The 22,568-nt window shown below is 44.3% G+C and overlaps 1 protein-coding gene and 1 long non-coding RNA gene across 27 annotated transcripts in view; one reads left to right on the top strand and one right to left on the bottom strand.

Moving 5' to 3' along the window:
* Positions 1-286: 286 nt before the first annotated feature.
* LOC102712523 lies at positions 287-1,339 on the bottom strand. The gene is made up of 2 exons (XM_015835900.1): positions 1,019-1,339; positions 287-832 (listed from the first exon to the last, which is right to left on the bottom strand). The coding sequence occupies exons 1-2, from the start codon at positions 1,337-1,339 to the stop codon at positions 287-289; spliced, it is 867 nt and encodes a 288-aa protein (XP_015691386.1).
* Positions 1,340-17,409: 16,070 nt separating this feature from the next.
* LOC102711248 overlaps positions 17,410-22,568 on the top strand; it is a 34,544-nt gene continuing 29,385 nt past the window's right edge. For 25 of the 26 annotated variants that reach the window (XR_005811630.1, XR_005811629.1, XR_005811625.1 and 22 more), the window contains exons 1-7: positions 17,410-17,484; positions 18,247-18,342; positions 18,430-18,542; positions 19,314-19,456; positions 19,546-19,634; positions 21,027-21,108; positions 21,216-21,265. This is a non-coding gene — a long non-coding RNA (uncharacterized LOC102711248). Of the gene's footprint in view, positions 17,485-18,246; positions 18,343-18,429; positions 18,543-19,313; positions 19,461-19,545; positions 19,635-21,026; positions 21,109-21,215; positions 21,266-22,568 lie in introns of all 26 variants that reach the window. The other variant, XR_005811632.1, reaches the window with a different exon arrangement.

Here is a 22,568-nt window from a genome sequence, read left to right as displayed (position 1 = left end):
ATATCATGAGACATCTATATTGAAAGAAAGAAAATTGTTTAGTAAACAATTCTTTATTCTATACATACAATAAGTAACAAAACATCAAATACAAATGATTTTACATAAGCTTTAATAGTACATACTCTAATGACTTAAAAGTCTTACAACCTTATTACATAAGGGAGTTCGTACTTATCTACTTATTACAACAACTATTGTTTTGACATAATACATGGATATCATTGTATGTAACACACATACTAATACTTAAAAGTTTTTCATCTTCAAGTAAGATACACTAAGATTACTGTAAATCTCCAAGTGGATCCATTGAGCAAAACTCAATGAGCATGTCATCTGTCGAAGAAAGTGGACCAATGTCTTCTGGTGGAAGATCGAGATTATTCTCTGGTTCAATAGGAGCCTTCTGAGAACTTCCAACCTCTGGTCTAGCTTCATTTGTAAGATTGAAGTGAGCTTTATATCTTAGTTCCTCAGATGACTTTTTCTCCTTGAGGGATTTCTGATACAGGAGGACAAGATGGTTTGGGATACGACAATCTTTAGCGACATGGTAGTCAGATCCACACCTGTTGCAATGTTTATTGTTATTGTGACGGGCTTGTGGTGCCTTTCCCTTGTCGTTTCCCTTCTTTCGACCCTTGAATTTGCGCCTATTATTGTTTTTGTGTTTTTTGGTTGAACTCTTGGGATCATTCAAAGAATTTCCCTTGAATCCTTTTGTATTATTAGCATTATACTTAGCATTGAAGTGAACCTCAGCCAGAAGTGTAGAACCAGGAGGGCGCTGTTGAGCATTCTTGAGAGAAAGCTCATGATGTTTTTTTGCCTAAGTCAATGTATGTATAAGCTGAGAATACTTCTAGAAATTGTTAGCTCGATACTGTTGATTCAGTATCCTGTCCTCCGGAAGCATAGTAGACAGAGTTTTTTCTATCTTTTCTGCCTCCGTAGGCTCCTTTTCGCAAAACTTCAATTTGGAGCAAATCTAATAAACAACATGGTTGAACTCTACCATAGTTTTAAAATCCTGCCGGCGTAGTTGAGACCACTCAAAATTAGCCTCAGTCCAAATGAGTTCCTTTTGTTGATCATAGCGCTCTTTGAGAGCTTTTATCTCTAAATTGTACTCATGTTTGAGGTCTTTATGGATATAGAGCCGAAGGAAGAAAATAGCAATCATTTTCTTCTTGTCATCAACTGGCGGGTACCCATCGATGGGGTCCTCAATTGCCTTACTAATCCCACGAAAAGCAAAGTTTATCTTGTTATCCGAAGCCCAAATTGGATAGTTACTCCCATCAAGGACGAGTTCATCGAACTCTCTGATTGTCATTGTCCCTACAATCATGATTAACATTTATTAATTTGGTAAATTAAGAAAACTTGATATGTAGAAGTTGTAATCTCAATGCTAAATGTAAGATGTCATAATTTGTCATGTGTTGAAAATGATTGTAGGTAATAGACCATACAAATGTTTTTCAAACATATTCTTGGAATAACACATGCGGGTAATCGTTATAAGATGTAGATCCTTTTAGTGATGGGCGAGATATTCGTTGCCTAAATTTAAGACGGCTATTCACCAAAAATATTGAGACTCCATCTTGGTAATCATCTATGTAGACCGCTTAATGATGGGCAAAAATTTCACGTAATGATCATTTGTGACCAAAATATAGAACTCCATCTACATGTGGTTTTATTGCCAAGTCAAATTATTAAAGTCAAACATGCATTAAATTCTCCATTAATTATGTGAGACATAATTAAGAGAAGTTACTAAACTAAAACACAAAATTTAAAGAATTTTATAATTTTAATAAAGCAAGATAGAGGAGCATGTCTTGAAATAATATACGAAGGCATTTTATTTAAGACAATAAATGAATTTAGTAAAAGCAGGATATTTAATAATGTAAATATCATAAACGTCAGGGACTAAAAAGTCAGTTATATAAAGGTAATTACACTGACGAACTGCTTTTAGAAAATTGCAGTAATTAAAGGGACTAAAATCCAATTGGGACTAATATTTAGAACGCTAAAGTAAATAAAAACCAATAAAAGTGGTGGTTGGCCAAAAATTTGGAAATTTAGCCCACCACCATTAAGGGCGCACCGGCCTGCTGGGGAGAGGGGCGGCCTTGGGTTAGCCCACTGCTCGCGGCAGAGATGGCAACGGGGACCCGCGACCCGAGACCCGATGGGTATTTACTCCATTAGGGTATGGGTATGAGCTAAATATATTACCCGTGGGTAAGTAATTGGGCAAATACTTTGACTCGATGGGTACGCGGGTATGGAAACGTTCTTATGATCCTCATACCCGTTTACCCATGGGTAATAAATAACCGCAAGTTTAAATGCATGTCATGACCTAATATCATATTAGCCTAGCCTAATTAACCAAAAAGATAGGTATTTAAACAATCCATATCTTTTCCACACACTATATAAATGTGTGATGTCCTAAATATCTAGCGTCTATGCATATAATATATGGAAAATATGATATTTAGATTGTTTTGAACTTTTGCGGGTATATGGGTAACCCGATGGGTAAGGTTTACCCAAGCGGATATGGCTATGGGAAAATTTTCTTACCCATGACGGGTATGAGTATTTTAATGGTACGAAATTTTACTAGTAGATATGGGTATGAGATAGCAATACCCGATGAGTATTTACCCATTGCCATTCTCACGCCAGAGGGGAGAGGCCACGGTCGACCTGCTGGTTGCATCAGGGAGGGGCGGCCTTGGGCCGTGCCAGCCCAAGAGGGGCCAGGCCTGTTAGGCCGGTTAGAGGTGGCTAACGACCTTGGGCCGAGCCGGCCCATAGGGGAGACGCCGTTGGGGGGTGTTAGTCCTCACGACGCACATGCCAACGACGCCGTGGATGCCTCCCCCTGGAAATAAACGCCACCACCCCAAAAAAATGTCGCTGCCCGGAACCGTCGCAAATGACGCCCGCGCATGCCGCCAAGCCACGCAACCGACGCCGCCCGGGCCGCATGCCGCGCAACTGCGCGGCGCCGCCGTGCCATGGCCGACGTCGGGCAGTCACCGCCGCCCGCGCTGGGACGTGCTGTCGCCTGCGTGTCGCCCAAACACCAACGCTCGCGCCGCCGTGGCTACCACCGGCTTGCGCTGTTGCCGTCGCCGGCTTGCGCAGTGGCCTTCGCCGGCTTGCATTGTGGCCACCGTCGATTGCCGTGGTCATCGTCGCCCATGCCTGCACCATTGACTACTTGTACCGTCGATGGCGAGGAGGCAACACAATGGTGAGACTGGCGATGGAGATTGTGTCGGCGACTATGGCGCATTGGCGAAGAAGATAGCGAAGACGATGAATTCGCTGATGACGAGGGAGATCCAAGACAACATCAAGGGACAAGGGTCATGCCAAATGTTGGCATCATACCTCCTTTTTCTCTTCTATTCATGTTCTCTTCCTCTATTTCTTGTTGTGATTGATGGGGAAGAGCGAAGCGCTGATAACGTGTTGAAATGAGAAAGTACGACAGAGGAAAAGGAATGGGGTCAATCTTCTCATTCATCGTCAATTCAATATATACCTGGGATACTGTGTGAATCCATGGGGTACGACATTTGTGAAACGTCGTACTCATTCTAGAGAGACGCTATTGGAGAAATATACACGTGAATCATGCTTCTCCTTCTGGTAACCTCCTTTGTATCTGGATGGATTAGATCTATCCCTTGGATGGATGAGATCACCCCAAATATTTTATAACACTTACAAGTTACGACACCCTTCTTTCATATATGAGCCCTATTTTGGATTGGGGCATGCACTAAACCACACTAGGCATGGGCATTGTACTATTTTGGTATGGAAGTACTCTATATTTGCCTGCACTAAACCCCTCTCTTGGTTCTTATCTTGCCAGGGGCAGATCAAGGAAATCAAAAAACAAGTAATAATAAGTTAAAAATAATATGAATTATAAATAGTAACTAGTGCTCATGGTATGTTGAAACACTCAATAAGGTAGGATTCAGAAGACAAAAAACTAGATAGTGGGCCAACACACACATATACAAGGTAATGTAGCAATGCCTAAACATTAATCTAAACAAAACCCGAGAAATCCTAAAGATGTATCTATCTTTTTAAAGTGCTAGGATGACGACCCGGGGTTCCTAAGATCATGCTCCATTTGGTTGGTGCATACACAACATGAGCCACGACCATTTGGACCGGGCTTCCAGACGAAGTTACAAGTCCATAGAGGCAACATACGTGGTGCGACAACTTGTTTCTTCAATTATGAATGACTCAGATGTAATTTGGAGAAAATGTCAGATCCATTAGAAAGATGACTCTGATATCTTTCCATAATGTACTCATAGACCTAAATTGAAGTTTGTATGCAATTTTGGTGGCCGTTTGATGTTATTATTGTCTCGGGTTAGATTGTGGCACTTTGATCACTTATCTCACAGTTTTCTTGGTGACATATGATGTGCATATTGGTGGTATCTGAACAAGCCATGGTCCATCAAAGAGACATTTCATTCTTACATAGATAAATATATTCTTATATGTACAATGAATAAAATCTCGCTTAAAAATTCAACCAAACATGTTTTTTTAATTCATGACTTGCTTAAAAATTATTAGAAATTTCTGAGGTGATTCTCAGATTTCTTGGTACACCAAAGTATTCTAGTCCGATGTTTTTGCTTCTGCTTGTGCTTATAAGCCAAATTTTGATTTTTCAACCTTAAATTTGGAGTAGATTTTAGGGTTTTTATTATTGTAGTTTATATTCTCGTCTTGGCTTTTAATTAGATCGCTAAGAACACGTAATAAAAATTTTATTCACAAATTAATTTTCATTTGTAAATATATCGTTTGCTCCAAACGCAAGTTGATGGGCATGACGTCTTCAAGACACCCCAGCAGAACGTCCTCACGGTCACCGATCTACTCGGTGACGTGATCCAGCAGTTTCCATAGCCAAATCTACCTGTGGTAGAAACAATAAACAAGATCAAGACCATGGTGACCACTGCTGCCATCCAACACTCCCTTCAACGCACGATAGGAACTCCAGTGGCTCGTTCGGAGGCACAATCGTCTAGATCTCCTAGATCTAAGACGGATGTCTCCAGACGGCCGATTGGTCCCCGACAGTCATACGGAAACAGATCGCGGCGGCACTCTCCCGGCTCGGCGCAAAGGAGGGATGGCGCTAAGAGGCAACACCGTATCGACAACCAATTTCACTGACTGGACCCGTAGCGCCAAGACCTTAGGGCCGAGAAGTGGCGCCTCGATCAGGAGGACTTCGCCGACCTCCACAACAAGATCGAACATCGATGCCAAACCTATCGGGACAGTCGTCATCGTGACCGGGACCACCGCAGTCATAGCCAGGCATCCAAGCATCAGTCACCCGAGAGCTTGGACAGTGACATGATAGATGGCGTCCCGGCATTCACCAAGAACTTGAGTCTGTTGACTTGGCCGACTGGTTTCAAGCCGAGTGGCATAAAAAAGTACGATGGCTCCACTAACCCAAAGGCTTGGCTCACGATGTACTCAATGCCCATCTGGGCTGCAGGAGACGACACCAAAGCTATGGCCAACTACCTACTGGTCGCCTTGGACGATTTGGCAGGACATTGGTTGTCGGGGCTCCCCAAATGGTCTATTGACTCATGGGCAGAGCTTCGCGACCGGTTCATCGCCAATTTCCAGGGCACGTACGAAAGGCCAAGGACAAAGTACAATCTGTACCAAGTCCAACAAAGGAAGAGTGAATCTCTACGGGCCTACATTAAATGGTTCTCGGAGGTCCACAATTCCATCCTGGATATCAAAGATGACGTGGTCATCGCCGCCTTCCGGAAGGGAGTGCGCGATGAGCAATTCATCACCAAGTTTACTAGGAAGGAGCCGACCACTGTCAAGGACCTCTTCGATATGGCTAACTCCTACGCAGCGGCCGCCTACGCGGTGTCCGCCTTGCGGGGAGATAAGCACGAAGAGAAGGGACAACCGTCTAGCAAAGGAAAGGAAAAGGAGCACAAGAAGGACTCGGACTCACGGAAACGCAAGCCAGAGGAGCTGGTCACCGTCGCTGAGCGGCAGCCGATCCAACGTCCAAGGATGGTTGACTATGATAAAGTCATGAACAGCAAGTGCCCCTACCACCTGAAGTCCTCCCACCTGGCCAAAGACTACTTTGTCATGCATCACTACGCAGAACAGCTAGCCAAAGGCTAGTCGGGAGCCGTCGGGCTGAGCAAGATGAAGCCCGCCAACAAGAAGGATGACGACTTCTAGGACCCGCAAGCCGAGCTAAACCACATCTTCAGTGGCCCGCTCGTATACGAGTCGAAGCGCAAGCAGAAGCTCACATCAAGGGAGATAAACACCACAATGGCGCACGTCCCTAGTACCTGAGTTGGTCAGAGGTCCCAATCACGTTCGACCGCTTGGATCACCCTGACCGAGTGGCTTACCCGGGGCGATACCCACTGGTGCTAGCCCCAGTCTTCAAGAGCGTCAGGCTAAAGTGGGTACTCATCGACGGCGGAAGCGCCCTCAACATCCTCTTTGCCAAAACGCTCGATGACATGAAGATCCCGAGGTCGGAGCTACGCCCTAGTAATGCGCCCTTTCACGGTGTCATTCCTAGGTTGTTGGCAGCACCACTCAGGCTGTGTTCGCCAGGGCAACAAGTTAACTTACCCCTCTTGTTTTCCGCGCGTACGCTTCTCGAACTGCTAAACGTTGTATTTTTTGCAAAAATTTTCTATACGAAAGTTGTTTAAAAATTCATATTAATCTATTTTATATTTTTTTAATAATTATTAATTAATTAATCATGTACTAATTTATTACTACGTTTTCGTGTCAGCTAAGTTAACTTATCTCTGCCCTCGCCGAACGCAGCCTCGGGCAGATAACTCTTCCGGTAACCTTTGGCGCAAAGGATAATTACCGGACGGAGAACATTTGCTTCGAAGTCATTGACTTCGAGACCGCGTACTACGCCATCATCGGTAGGCCCGCACTTGCGAAGTTTATAGGAATCCCACACTACACCTACCTTATGGTCAAGATGCCTAGGCTCCACGGGGTTATCACTCTGCGCAGCGACATCAAGCAGGCCTTCAGCTGTGAGACAGAGAGCTACGAGATCACGCAGCAAGTCGAGGAGAAGGCTGGCCGAGAACAGATACGCGAAGAATTGACTCGCAAGCCAGAAGATGATGACTTGTCGTCCAAAAAGACTACAAAAATCACCTCCAGCGAGAAGAAGCAGATCGTCCTCAACCCGACCGACCCCTCCAAATTTACATTCATAGGAACTCAGTTAGATTCTAAATAGGAACTCACGTTCATCACTTTCCTCCAAAATAATAAAGATATTTTTGCTTGGAAACCATCTGATATGCTGGGGGTTCCTAGGGAAGTGATTGAGCACTCGCTGAATGTTAAAGACGATGCTAAACCGATCAAGCAGCGCCTCTGCCGCTTCGCACAAGATAGGAAGGACACGATCAAGGAAGAGCTGGCCAAGTTGCTCGTGGCTGGCTTCATCAAAGAAGTCAAGTATCCCGAGTGGTTGGCTAACCCAGTCTTGGTCAAAAAGAAAAACAACAAATGGCGAATGTGTGTGGATTACACGGACCTTAACAAGGCCTGCCCTAAGGATCTGTTTGGTCTACCGCGCATCGACCAAGTCATAGACTCGAGGCTGGCTATGCCTTGCTCAGCTTCCTCGACTGCTATTCGGGTTGTCATCAGATCAGCCTAAGGAAGTCGGATCAGATGAAAACCGCCTTCATCACACCATTTACCGCGTATTGCTACATCACGATGTCATTCGGTCTGAAGAACGCTGGAGCAACCTATGAACGAATGATTCAGGGTTGCCTCCACGATTAGATCAGGCGCAACGTGGAGGTCTACGTTGACGACGTGATCATTAAGTCAAGGGAGAATTATGACCTGTTGGCCGACTTGTAGGAAAGCTTCGACAACCTTCGACGATACAGGATGAAATTAAATCCTAAGAAGTGTACGTTTGGCGTTCCCTCCGGAATGGTCCTCGGTTTCATCGTTTCTCGACGAGGCATCGAGGCCAACACGGAAAAAGTCTAGGCAATCCTCAACATGAAGCCACCTAGTGAGCTCTGACACGTCTAAAAGCTGGCCGGATGCATGGCGACGCTCAGCTGATTCATCTCACGACTTGGCATACGCAGCATGCCCTTCTTCAAGCTATTGAAGAAGACGGACCACTTTATGTGGACGCCAGAAGCCCAGGAGGCCTTCAAGGATTTCAAAAAGTACCTCACTACTCCTCCCGTGCTAGCTTCACCAAACCCGTGCGAGCCACTCCTGCTCTACGTCTTAGCCACAGAACAAGTCGTGAGCACGGTCCTCGAGGTCGAGCGTTAGGAGGAAAGGCACACACAATTTGTACAACGGTCGGTCTACTTCGTTAGCGAAGTACTTGGGGAATCCAAGGTGAAATACCCCAAGTCCAGAAGCTCCTCTATGGCATCCTAATCACGGTAAGGAAATTAGTTCACTATTTCCAAGCTAATCAAGTCTCGGTCATCACGTCATACCCGCTCGGCGACATCATACACAACAAGGAGGTACATGGCCGCATCGTGAAGTGGGCACTAGAGATGATGTCGTACGACATCACCTTCAAGGCATGAACCACAATCAAATCGCAGGCCCTCACTGACTTCATAGCTGAGTGGACCGACGTGCAGCTGGAAACCATGCCCGGAGAGTTACCACATTGGACAATGTACTTTGATGGCTCCTTATGCATGTCGGGGGCAAGAGCCGGAGTGGTACTTATGTCACCCAACGGCGACAAACTTAAATACATGCTCCAGATTCACTTCCCGGCTTCGCATAATGTAGCAGAGTACGAAGCACTCCTCCACGGGCTCCGGTTAGCTATATCCCTCGAGATTAGGCAGCTGATTGTCCGTGGCGACTCCCAATTAATCATCAACCAGGTCATGAATGAATGAACCTGCATCGACAAAAACATGAAACCCTACCGACAGGAAGTTCGCAAACTCAAAAATAAGTTCGATGGGCTTGAGCTGGTTCACATTCTCTGGCACAATAACAAAGTCACTGACGAATTAGCCAACCTTGGATCAAAATGCTTGCAAGTTCCGACCGACATATTCGTTGAGCACATGATGGAGCTGACAGTCAAAAGGAAGGCCGAGCTCGAGTCGACCCCGATGACCGCACGGTCGTGGCCATCATTGAAGACTGGAGAACCCGTTCATCATGTTCCTAACAGAGGAAGAGCTCCTAGCAGAAAAAGCAGAAGCCGAGCGCGTCAGGCGACGAAGCTACTGCTACATCGTGTTAGATGGGGAACTCCTCCGTTGAAGCGCGTCAGGCATCCTCATGCGCGGCGTGCTTCCCAGCGAAGGTAAGAAAATCCTCCAGTCGGTACATTCGGGCCTTTGCTGCAATCACGCCTCCACCAAGACACTAGTCGAAAAGGTATACATGTAAGGATTTTTCTGGCCGACTGCCATCACGGACGTGCAAGAACTGGTCAGAGAGTGCGAAGGGTGCCAATTCTTCGCAAGGCAGACACACATGCTGGCACAGGAGTTGCAAACTATCCCAATCTCATGGCCGTTCACTGTTTGGGGACTCGACATCGTCAGGCCCTGCAAGCGGGCCCCTTGGGTTTTCACCGACCTGTTCGTCGCCATAGACAAATTCACCAAGCTGAGCAAGGCAAGTGGCATTCCTTTTGACCATATTGATCCTATTTATTGTCAAATTCTCGCTTTCTTAATTCAAACATGCATTATCTATTTACGGTATTTTCTGTACTTTACTTTATGTTATTTTCTGGGTTCAACCTATTGTATTATGATGTTGTTTATTCATTCTTTATTCGTGTTATACTTGTGGTAGCTAAAGTAGTATTAGGTCTAGGTAATGCTTAGCCCTACTTAGAACAAGTAGCACATGGGAATCTTTAATCAGTATTAGACTGATTTTAGTTGTTAATGATTCATTGCCCGTCAGGGATAATTTCAACTAAAATACTAATAATGGTGGGTCGTGGGTGCATGGTTTTGAGAGTCACCCCCATGACAATTAAGGATCGATTCACGGGAAACCCTAGAAGTAATCTAGTGCTAATCACATGCTGAAATGGGCAAGGTGGGATTTGAAGCATGCCTTTGAACTATTTGACGTACCAAGGCAAGGGTGGGTGTGATGGAGTATGGACGGGCAATCGTGGTGTAACGGAAGCCTCTGATGCTTCCGGATTCACCAAGGCACAAGTGGGGACTGCCCGACCTGGTGTAAAGGAGAGGGTGAAACCTGAAGTGCGGTATTCTTAAATAGGGAGGGTTGTGTGATGGGTCCTATCACGGTCTCCTATCCGGTATGTCATGGTAGCATGTCGGCGCTCGTTCAAGTGCAGTGGAGTCATGTCTTGTGGGTACAGTAGTACACCTCTGATCAGAGTACGATCTATTCGAATAGCCATGCCCACGGTTACGGGCGGACTCCCAGATTCACTGTGATTAGTTGAACCATTAATAACCTTAGTAAACTGGCTTTCACTTGGGCCCACTGCAACGTGGTGTAACGTTGAGTAGGGCTTGGGCCTGTTGCAACATGGTGTAACGTCGAACAATGTGTTGATGCTTTCTATAATTGTTTTATTTATTTATTTAAATCCTGTTATCCTACTTAAACCTCTGTTTTACTTAAATTGCTGCTTTTGTGCAACTAACGCTAGCCTCTCCTTGAACTGTACTTGCATTCATTTATTTCGCCTTTCCCGTACTGCTTGTTGAGTATGTGGTTGTACTCAGCCTTGCGTTTTTCCCCTTCAGAGGTAGAGTACTGTTCAGATGGAGGCGATTCTGATATTTGATGCATGTTCGTCGTCGAGGTGTTGCGTGTGCAGTAGAGCCAAGCTCTGCTGGAGCCAGAAGCCCTTTATTTATTTTCCGCTGCATGTCGTTAGACTTCAATTATCTTTTGTTTCTGTTTTTAAGAATGATTGGTGATGTAATCAACACTGTCTATTAGTGTACCCCGACTGGTCCTGGACAGGAATTTTAGTACACAATAATGTTTAAAAATTCATGTAAGGAATTTCTGAGCGTGACAGCATGCCTCCCTCCTCCCGCCTTTGCCGCCTCGGCCCTGCACGCCCCTTGGTCTAGCCTAGCTTGCCACCCACGCCGAAGTCCACCTCCCCTCCTCGGCCGAGCCAGCCCGCGCCGCCACCGTGGCCGAGCGGGGCTTTATCCACCGCCACCGCAACTATCTCTGCCTCCCTCACCCATGGTTGTTTCGGTCTCTAACTATCGCCTCTGCCCTAGCATGCCACCCCCCCCCCCCGCGCTATAAATCCCCCACCACAGTGCGTCGTCGCCGCCTTTCTCCACCCGCCCGAACCGCTGCCACACCCAAGCTCGCCGCCACCGATCGATCTCACGAGTCGTCGTTGTTCTCGCGCGCCGATGGCCGTCACCACCCGTTCCCGCTCGACGCCGACTCGCTACTGCCCTCCGCGTCACCAGTGAGCAACTCCCCTCCCCTCTTTTATTTCCGGCCACCGCCGCCAGCCTGTGTGCCGCCGCCGACACGTCATCTCGGCGTCACTCCCTTCGCCTCGCCATCACCGACATAACCCCGCCTTCGTCGGAGCACCGCCGGGTTCACTACGCCGTTGTCGTCGTCCCCCCCCCCACGTCGCTTGCCGGATGCCGCGCTCCTCTCAACGCGGCCGCCGTCTCCATCGCCCGCCGGTTAGCACCACCGAGCCGCCGCTCGCCGCTCGGCCGGACGTCGCCGCCCGGCTGGACGTCGCCGCCCTCCCCTACTCGGCCGGCGCCATCCTCCCCCTCTGTTTCCTGCCCCTGCCGATGGGCCCCACCCATCGGTCTCCCCCTCTCTCCCCTCCGTGTGGGCCCCCATGTCAGCCAGCCGCCTCTCCCTTCCTTTCTCCCCTCCTCGGGCCCACGTGTCATCGTCCCCACCCCTCTCTCTCGCTGCCTGTGGACCTCGCCTGTCAGCGCCTCCTCTCTCAACGCTGACGTCAGCAGCCCGCTTTATTGCGCAATAATTGATTTAGGACTTTCTATTTAGTTTCAAAACATAGAAAACTTCTAAAATTCATAACTAATTCATTCGGTCTCCGCTTATGTCCATTCAAATTTCATTAAATTCATAAAATTACCAAGAATCCATTAAAAATAATTTATTGTGCTATTTCAGTAGAGTTGGTGCCTGTTTTATTTACTTTTGTGCTTTATCGCTTAGATTCGGACCCCGCCGAAGCGTCGGTTTACTTCGAGATCGTCGTGGAGATCATCCCTCCAGAAGCTGAGCAAGGCAGGTGGAACTCATCTTTGATCACATTGAACCCATTATTGCAAATTCTCCGTTTAAGTATTTACTGTATTCCGTTTAAGTATTTACTGTATTTATTTTACGGGTAACCTATTATTATACCGTTGTTTATCCATCTTCATTCATGTCCTACCAGTGGTACACTGAGTGGAGTTACGCCTAGGTAATGCTTAGCCATGCTTAGTACAAGTAGCTCATGGGATCACACCTTAATCATTACTAGTTCTAAATAGCTGTTATTATGATTCATTACCCGGTTCGGGTTAACGCCAACTAAAATATTGATAATAGTGGGTCGTGGGTGCATGGTTTTGAGAGTCGTACCCATGGAAATTAAGGACTGGTTCACGGGAAACCTTGGAAGTAATTTAGTGCTGACCACATGCCGAAATGGGTAAGGTGGGATTTGAAGCATGGCTTCGATCTATTTGACGTACCAATGTAAGGGTGAGCATGATGGAGTATGGACAGGACATCGTGGTGTAACGATGGCCTCTACTGCTTTTGGATTCATCAAAGCACAAGAGGGGACTGTCCGACTTGGTGTAAAGGAGGGGTGAAACCTGAAGTGCGGTGCGATTATATAGGAAAGGTTATGTGATGGGTCTTATCATGGTCTCCTTTCCGGTATGTCATGGTGGCATGTCGGCGCACGTTCAAGTGTAGTGGAGTCGTGTCTTGTGGGTACAGTAGTACACCTCTAATTAGAGTACAATCTCTTCGAATAGCCGTGCCCACGGTCACGGGCGGACTCCCAGATTCATTGTGATTAGTCGAATCTTTAATGACTTGAGTAAACTGGTTGCCATTTGGGACTACTGCAACGTGGTGTAGCGTTGAGTAGTGATTGGACCTGTTGCAGCGTGGTGTAACGTGGGATAGTGATGTGGTATTTTACAACTGTTATTTATGTATTTACTCTTTTGTTTACTTATTTACCTTTATTCAGTTTAATCTCTTTTATTTATTAAATGTTGTTTTTTTACAACTAACCTTAGCCTATCCTTGATGATCCTATCAATCATTTATTACTCTCCTTTTCCGTGCTACTTGTTGAGCACGGTGCTTTGTGCTCAGCCTTGCGTAATTTCCCCCTTTAGAGCTAAAAATTGAATCCGATGGAGATGACTCTCTAGAGTAAGTTGTTCCGTTGTCGAAGTGTTGCATGTGGACTGGAGTCGTGCCCGCTAGAGCTAGTCTACGTTATCTTTTCCACTGCATTCTCAATAGATTAAGTGTTATTTTCAGTTATTTCTAAGAACGAATGGTTATGTAATCAACATTGTCTTTTTGTGTATCCTCGATGGTCCTGGACAGGGATTTTAATACATAGTTAAGTTCAGAAATTCGTGTGAGGAATTTCTGGACGTGACAGGGCCGCCCCTGGTCATGCTGAATGACTCAAGGCACAGCTTGTGGAAGCTCTCCATGTGCAGTTGTACCAGAGCCCGTTGTTCGTCATTGAGTTTGTCGAGGGTGACGGGAAGGATGTTCTTTGAGCTGACTCCCTTCGTGGCCATCACTCCTGTCTTGGATGCGTGAGTTCTTGACTAGCTTGTGGTTCGAACTGGGTATTCTCAGCACTTGTCCCACCGGGCATGCAAAAAATATGTTGACGCTGAAAATAACAACAACGGTCACAAACATAGGCCTAGGAGTTAATCTTGGACCACTCTAGTGCAGGACCTAATTCTTAGAATTGTTAGGCGTGCCAGTTAGTTTGATCCTGTAACTGACAAGATATGACATGGAAAATAATCCAAACCGAAACTGCTATCGGCCAAATAGCCGATACCATCCCAGGACCCTAGTCGATGAGCTAGACGATCGGCTTTACAGGAATTTCATGATGGTATATATAAATATTATCAATCGATCGAATCAGAAGTAGGATAACCACCGAACAAACAAGTCAGCTAATTAATCTTAAAAGATCGGACTTAACCAAGGCAGTTTTAAGATTAATCAGTCGATCGAACCGATCTAGTACTTATCGCACATAAAATCAGCAGTCGATAGGAGACTAAACATAGAATTTTAATGTAAACTGGAATGATATAACAGTTACTAGCATAGAACAATGATAATCAATTGCATACATGCTCATAACAGACCTAGAAAATCGGACTCAACCGAGACAATACAGATCTAAGTATAGCCATGCATGAAATCAGCCAAGCATTATAATGTACGAATAATAGGATAGCAGACTAGCGCAACCTATCAACTCATTCATTAATCTCAGCCGATCGGACAGATTCATATAGGCAGATCAAACTAAACACGCATAGATCGGACCTAACCAAGACAATATGCGATCTAATACAATATACCTATAGGAATATGAAGATCGATGAACTTAATGAATAAATTAACAGATTACTCGGGATAATGCTGGCTAGAACTACGCGATAAGCCCTTATGAGTAATTAATCCAATTTGATAACATAAACCCAACCAACTAGATTGATCAGACCAAACCGAGACAGAATCAAGTTGACTAGCTTCATGCCAGCAGATCGAACATATGAACTTGCGAGGACTTGGTTGAGAACTACTACTACTTCAAGCTAAAAAATAGATTAAAGCAGTAACAGAACTCAATCCGTCGATCAACTAGGCAGGAGATCGGACTTAACCGAGACAGTCCTGTTCTAGCTAATTGACGAGTTTTGACGAACTTGAAACTTACATTGGGAAACTGACAAATCCCGCACCGAAAGCCCAACCAAGTCGAGAATTTTGCGATGCGCCGAAGATATGTGATTGATCTGATGATGATTTACAATCACCCCGAGCACACATATTTATACCCTCAAATGTAACTTACCAAACCGGATAATGATCTGTATTAGTAACTAACCTATTACATTCGGACTTTAATTAAGTCTAAAATCACAAACAAACTCTAAAATAGAAGCTACCTAATTTACACGGATTCGCAATTAATACCGAATCTATCCCTAAGCCTCGGGCCCAATCGGACTCTAATTTCTATCCGACTCAAACTCTATCGGTTGCATCCATGCCGCTTTCAACCTCCTGTCTCCAATCGATTCACCCTTTCTTTTCCGATCTGGTCTTTAATCACGTTTCAATCCATAACGGCGATTTTACAAAAAATTGGCATTAACAATTAAATATATATGCACTTATGTTAGGAATTTTTTTGGCTGGTCCTCGTACCACCGGATCCATCCCTTGTCTCCGCCCATGCCTCTCCTCTCTCTTTCTCTTCTTGCGTTTCATGGTTATGCACACCACCGGTACTGATTTTGCGCAATCATTGATGATGTTTAGCGGTGGCGTCAACAACATGCTTTGGGAAGGAGCAGGCCGGTGCACCAATATTTTTGCCTCCATGACGAAAAAAGATAGTGAAGAACATGAATCGGGAGTAGATGGGTAATGGTGGAATCATAGGCAAAATGGACTTTTTAAGCATGTGTCCATATTGGTAATGTGATGTGTTATGCTATTAAGCTCTCTAGTGGCAAAAATATAAGATCAAATTTAAAAGTGTTAGTTGTCATTTTAAGAGTGGCAAATAGTTAATTTTCCCTGTGGCCCTGTCTAGTTCCCAACAAGTTTTCCTAAAAAATCACATTAAATTTTTGGACATCCAAGTGGAGCATTAAATATATGTGAACATCTAAATGGACGAATCTTTTGCGTGATAAGTGCTACAGTAACATACATGTGCTAATGACAGATTAATTAGGCTTAAAAGATTCGTCTAGTTTGTTGGTGGAATCTGTAATTTATTTTGTAATTAGACTACGTTTAATACTTCAAATATGTGTTCGTATATCCGATGTGATGTGATGTTTTTGCTGAACCAAGCCTGAGGGGGTGTTTGGATTTGGACACTAATTAAAAGTATTAAATATAGACTATTAATAAAATGCACCCCGTACTCTGAACTATTTCGCGAGACGAATCTACTGAGCATAATTAGTCTATGATTGGCGAATGTGATGCTACGTTAAACATTTACTAATCGTGGATTAATTAGGCATAAAAAATTGTCTAATAAAATAGCATTTATTTATATAATCAGTTTTGTTATCAGTCTATATTTAATAGACCTAATTAACCTATGAACATCCGATGACAAACTAAAAAAATCCCTGTAACCAAACTACCTTAAAAAAAAATAGCCGTTGCGATCGCGAGCGTACAGCTAGCCTGCAGGCACATTCACTGCTCTCTAATCCCCAATCCGATTGCCTCTCACCCCAATACCATCGCCTCTCTCATCTCCCCTCTCTCTCTCGGCGCAGATCCGGCAGCGGCGCGGCCGAGGCAGAGCTCGGGTGGCGGCGTACCTCGCCGGGAGGAGATCGGCCGGCGGGGTGGCCTCGTCGGGAGGAGTTCGGAGCGGCGGCGCGGCCAGAGCACGGATATCCACGCGGGGCGGCGGCTGGGGGCGGAGCACCACGCGGAGGCTGCGGAGGAGCGCGGGGCGCGGCACCGGCGGGAGAGCGCGGGACGGCGACAGGCGGAGTGCCGCGAGGGGCGGCGGAGGCGACCGTGGCGGGCGGAGCTCAGCGCGGCGGCTGCGGGCGGAACGCGGGTCGGCGGAGGCACACCCGGTGAGCTCCTTTGCCACCATCCCCCCCTTTCTCTCTCCTGCTTGCTAGCCACGGGTAGGGCGACGGCCTCCCAACGCGTGATTGCTCGTAGCTTCGCCACTGGTAGGCAAGCAACCCTATCCCTTCGTGGTTCTCCTCCTCTCCGGTCCTCTCGACTTCCTCGTCGTGCATATGCCATGGAGGAGGTGCGGAGAATACTGGCGCATCGGTGGTTGCAGCGACAATGGCGCGTGGAGGTCGCGTCAATGTCGTCCTGTTCCTTCTTGGCTGCTCCTGCTCCGCCGCCGCCGCGGGGGAGGGGGTGGTGAGGCAGGTGGTTGCGGAGAGGAGTGACGACGGCGGGAACTTCTTCGAGTCGTTCAACGTGACGTACGATCACCGCGCGGTGCTCATCGGGGGCAAGCGGAGGATGCTCATCTCCGCTGGGCTGCACTACCCGAGCGCCACACCCGAGGTGAGGCCGTCCATGCCACGCCCTATCTTCTCCCCTAGCCTCTGCTGTGGTTGGTTCTTGGTTTGGGCATTGGGCGCTGGAATCCGTGGTGTGTGTGTGTGTGTGGGGGGGGGGGGGGGTTGCGTGAGGTCGCCGGCGATTCGACCTGGGTTGGGTGGAGTGGAGGTGGATGCTAGTGCCTCCTTCGTGTGCTCCTGGACTGTAGGACTACTGGGATTCTGCGGTTGGTAGCCGCTCGGTGGATCATAGAAATTGAAATGGTCCTTGTTGGAGGAACTGGGGCTGAATTTTTGCTCTTCTTGGAATTGTAGGACTTTCTTGCTGTGAATTGTTGATAATTTCTCCTTTCAATGTGTATTTTATAGATTTTTAGTTGGTCGTCTTGTGCAGCCCGTATTTTAGGTGTTGAAACCTCGGGGTTTCGGTATGCTGCAGTTTCGAGGCATGCTTCACATTGTTAATCCTGTCATCTTATTAAATCTTGCTTCCACCTGCCATGTTGATTAAACCACTCGTGATTTTCCAATACGTTGCTTGCTAGTTGTTTGGGCTTGAGCGTATCGATTTATCATTAAGTAAATATCTATTGGCCTGACTTTTTTTGTTAATATTTTTCTTACAGCAGTTTTTGTTTTTGTTCAAGCATATGCTGCTCCTATTTTTTCCCGTTTTACTCACTACAAGATTTAGTCACAAGTTGGTGATTTCTGCATCCTACTCCTTGTTTTAGTAATCATTTAATTGACATGTCAATTATTTCAGATGTGGCCCAGTTTAATTGCATAGCGCAAGGAGGGTGGCGCAGATTTAATTGAGACCTATGTCTTTTGGAATGGGCATGAGCCAGCTAAAGGTCAGGTAACATAGTTATTCAGTTATTCATTTCCATTGGCTCATTTGGTCCTTGAGTGTTAACTTATGTTTGTTCCCGTACATGTTTCCCAGTTTTACTTTGAAGAAAGATTTGATCTGGTGAAATTTGCAAAGCTGGTTGCCGCCGAAGGTCTATTTCTTTTTCTTCGTATCGGCCCATATGCTTGTGCAGAATGGAACTTCGGGTCTGTTTATATCTTGGCATTTTACTCCACATCAGTTCTACCTTAAATTTGTGTCAGACAAAAAAGATTGATTCTTCTGAACTTGCATGCACACATATTAGAAGCTTGCAATCCTTGTTAAACAGGGATAATCCTTTTTAGCTTGTGCATGTACTCACTGGATTAACTAAACAGGGATAATCCTTTGTATCTATGTATTGCAAAACTGCAATATTGGAGGATATTAGACTTGTAATATAATTATGATAATTATGTGATATGCATGATTTGAATACTTAATTCCATTCTTATGAAGGGAAAACTGTGACATACATTGTTGTAGGCATGCAAGTTGTCTTTATGTAGTGAATTTTTAGAGGGACAATTGTTGGGTACAAACCACCTGTTCATGTAGTTCACATGAAAGGTCCTCTATCCATCTGATGTGGGGTTTGCCTGGGGGACTCGTAGACGAGTTGATGCAAAAAGAAAACTGGGATTAGCAGCCAGTGTACATGTGTCACCATGACCAATTGGTCAATAATAGAACCACAATACCATATGCACCCTGTTTTTCTCCCCTTCTTTAAGTCTCCCATGTTACCTTGTCACTTAACCAACCACCACCTGATTTGCGCATTCCAAAACCAAAAGATGAGTATATGTGACATTCTTATATAACTGCAGATAATCATTTACGCTTTTTGTCAATTGTACCATAGATGTCCAAAAGTTAAAATGAAAATGGACGTATGACTTATCCTGTCCATTTCTATGGAAAATTTTTGACAGATTGAAAACGAATATGGGATATTCAAGGAAATTTCGGTCAAGCAGGGAAGAGATATATGCTAAGGGCTACTCAGAAGGAAATTGGGCTTAACACTAGCATTCCTTGGGTAATGTGCAGGCAGACTGATGCTCCAGAAGAAATTGTAGGTGACCTCATAATCTTTTGATTCTTGTTAATATTGTGTTGCTAATCATATGAAGTAGGTCAGTAGTCATTCATCCTTTTTGGCAGATCGATACGTGCAATGCATTTTATTGCGATGGTTTCAAGCCAAATTCTTACAATAAGCCAACAATATGGACTGAACATTGGGATGGATGGTATGTGGTTCCTTCCTGGATTCCATCAGATCTAGTTTTACTCCATCTGCTACTATGAAAATTTTGAAACTGGGGATGATAAGGTGTTTTATTCTGAATTGGGATAAACGTAGCAAAATCTCGACTCCATGAGTTTAAACCAGTGTTAGACCTTGTGACACATCAAGTTTGCAGTTTAGAAAATATTATTCTCTAATATTTGTACTTACCAAAAGATACTACAACACGTGTCTACATAATCCATGTGTAGATCTGAATAAGAGAATTAGTTTTGGGTTTTGTCGTAAAAAAAATGCTGGCCAACATTAATCCTTCAAGCGTTTTGTCATTAATCCTTCAAAAGTTAGGTCTGACCTATGTCATGAAGCCAAGACATGAACTGCTTCTCTAGCTGGTGGTCAAAGGCAGTGAAATGAAAAGCATTGAAAGAGATTAAAAAGGGTCAACTTGCTTATTGTACTTGTGGCTCGGAAATTTGGAAATTTAGGAACAATTTCATGTTTACTGGCATAAGTCCTACTGTGATGGCTGTAACCCAAACAGTGGTAAATGAGAGATTTACCATGTGCAAGAACGATGATGGCAGTAGATTCGGGCTGGCCGACGATGCATCCTACCCAGGAGGCTGCAGATTCGGCTGGCCCGGTGGCGCTTCCTCTGGCCCGTCTGCCCGATGGATGAATTTACAGTGTTCAAACAGTGTGTGTATCACTAGTTTTTTAAAAAATAATTTTTTTACTCAACTTCAGGAAGGTTTACCTCCAATAAATTTGATGGTTGAGGATAAGTTCCATCATGCAACCCCCTGGTGAAACTGCAAATGCGAAGACCATAGGAAATAACACCTCTGAAATTGTACTGTCAGCTTGAAACCCATTATTTGTTGTTTGCTTGAATATTGCAATGTACAGCTTTGATGTCCATGTTATTGTAACTACATGGCTATTTCTGCAATTTTGCTATCTGATATTTCTGTTGCTGATATTTTGATGTAATGGTTGTAAGTTTAAATATGCAAATTTTAAACTATAGAAAATCATTCTACTGGTTTGGTGTATCTTGAAGAAGTTTCTTCATTAAATATTTTTATTGTGAAGGTGTGTTTATGCTGTCAATAATCGTTTGATTTCAATACTTCCTGCAGTAGGTCAAGTTCCCTTTTTATTTCTGAAAGCTACTGCAGTAAAACAGTCAAGCTAGATTTGTAACCTACTTTATTAAAATCAGCTTTGTTTTATTAACTGACAAATATATCTTTTTATGTTGGTATAGCTTAAAGAAATTGCAAGTAAATGAAATGAGTCATTCATTCAGAAAAATATTCATTTCCGTTATTTTTGTTGTCTACTGCTGTTTTAGGCCTGAAGTTGACCTTGCTTTGTTTTGTAATAGCATATAAAGAATATGGTGCTACTACAATATCTCGTTGGTACACTTGAGGCTGATTTTGTACCTCGTCATGATGCATATAAAGGTAAATTATACACACGAGTCATGAACTTGGCTGGTTTTTCTATTTGTTTTTGTATATATGTTTTATAAACGAAGATGTTCTTACCTTCTATTCTGATTTTGTAACAGAGTCATTAGACTCGGTAATTTTCAGGGAATCTCTTCTACAGATGCTTCTGGTATGATCTACATCCAGAATCACCAAAGAATATCTTAGATCTATTGGCTAATTCTTCTTGCTGCTTCTCCTTATCAACCTTTTCTTTTGTTATTAAAGTGGCATCGAACTCATGCAATTTTCTTATGTTGCTTTCTAAGTTCTGATATTGCTGGAGTTTCTTCTGATATCCATTATATCAGGTGTAACGGAAGCTTGCATTCAGATCTTTCGTAAAGAACTGCATCTCTCTCCTGCTCAGCCAATATTATCAAGAAGTTGAAGATGGTGTATCTTCTAAAGAATGTTCTGCTAAATCAGCATCTGCTCTAGATTCTTCCTTAGCTGTGTTATCTTTTGGATTCAAAAGAAAAGCTTTGGGATCAGTTCAGAAACTTTTCATTTTGGTGAGTCTATAGCATTTAGTTGTACACATAGCTTGCATGAAGTACACGTGCTAATGATTTCAAGTTATTTATAGGTTATGAACCTTGACTTGATTAGAAATTCTGGATTGTGTAAAATAATGCCTTGTTAGATGATGTTTCTTATAGCATCTGTCAACCTATAATGCAGATTTGCTGGTAAAATTTTTGGACGCTACTATGACAGTGAAGGCAGCCCAATAAAATATCTCAATGGTATAGAGGTGAAGGCAAAGAGAGGCACTCAGCTTCTTGGCAAGCAGAACAATGAAGAAGCTAAAATACCTAGCTGTAAGTCGAAATGGAGCTAGCAAGAGGGTGGTGAAGTGCCCTGATATTGATTTTCAACAACTACTATTTTACTGATGAACAATTTACTGATGAAATTAAACCTCCCATTACAATGTATCACATTCTCACTTGAAAACACAAATGAACTGGCCTCTGCTTTTCCCTAATTTGACAGACAAAAATCATGTAAGTTAGACCATTGGGAGTATCCTCACAGTTCTCCGTACAGCGGCTCAACAACCAAATAGGCCTTCCTTCATAATGGCCCACCTGCGATACCTGCTTAAGGAGTGTAAATATATCTTAATTAATGTACCTAACAGAGTAACAGCAAAAAATCTAAACGCGCTCCAAGCTAAATATAATTAAATAGCTTCCAAGCGGCGCGCCTAGGTGCATCCCTATCCCCAGTTGAGAGATAATATATGTAGAAAATGGTGGTAATAATAGGTTAATGATAATTTTCCTTAATTAAACTCCCGTTGCAATGTGCAGCAGTGGCAGAACTATAATTTGCACAAGAGTAGGGCTGAATTAGTACAATTTGCATAAATTTGTCCTTTATCATTTATTTTTCAAATTTTGAAGTATAATTTTAAAGGATATTTG

Source organism: Oryza brachyantha, chromosome 4, assembly GCF_000231095.2.
Source record: "Oryza brachyantha chromosome 4, ObraRS2, whole genome shotgun sequence".
In the NCBI taxonomy this organism is placed as follows: domain Eukaryota; kingdom Viridiplantae; phylum Streptophyta; class Magnoliopsida; order Poales; family Poaceae; genus Oryza; species Oryza brachyantha.
This window is presented reverse-complemented; position numbering and strand designations above follow the sequence as displayed.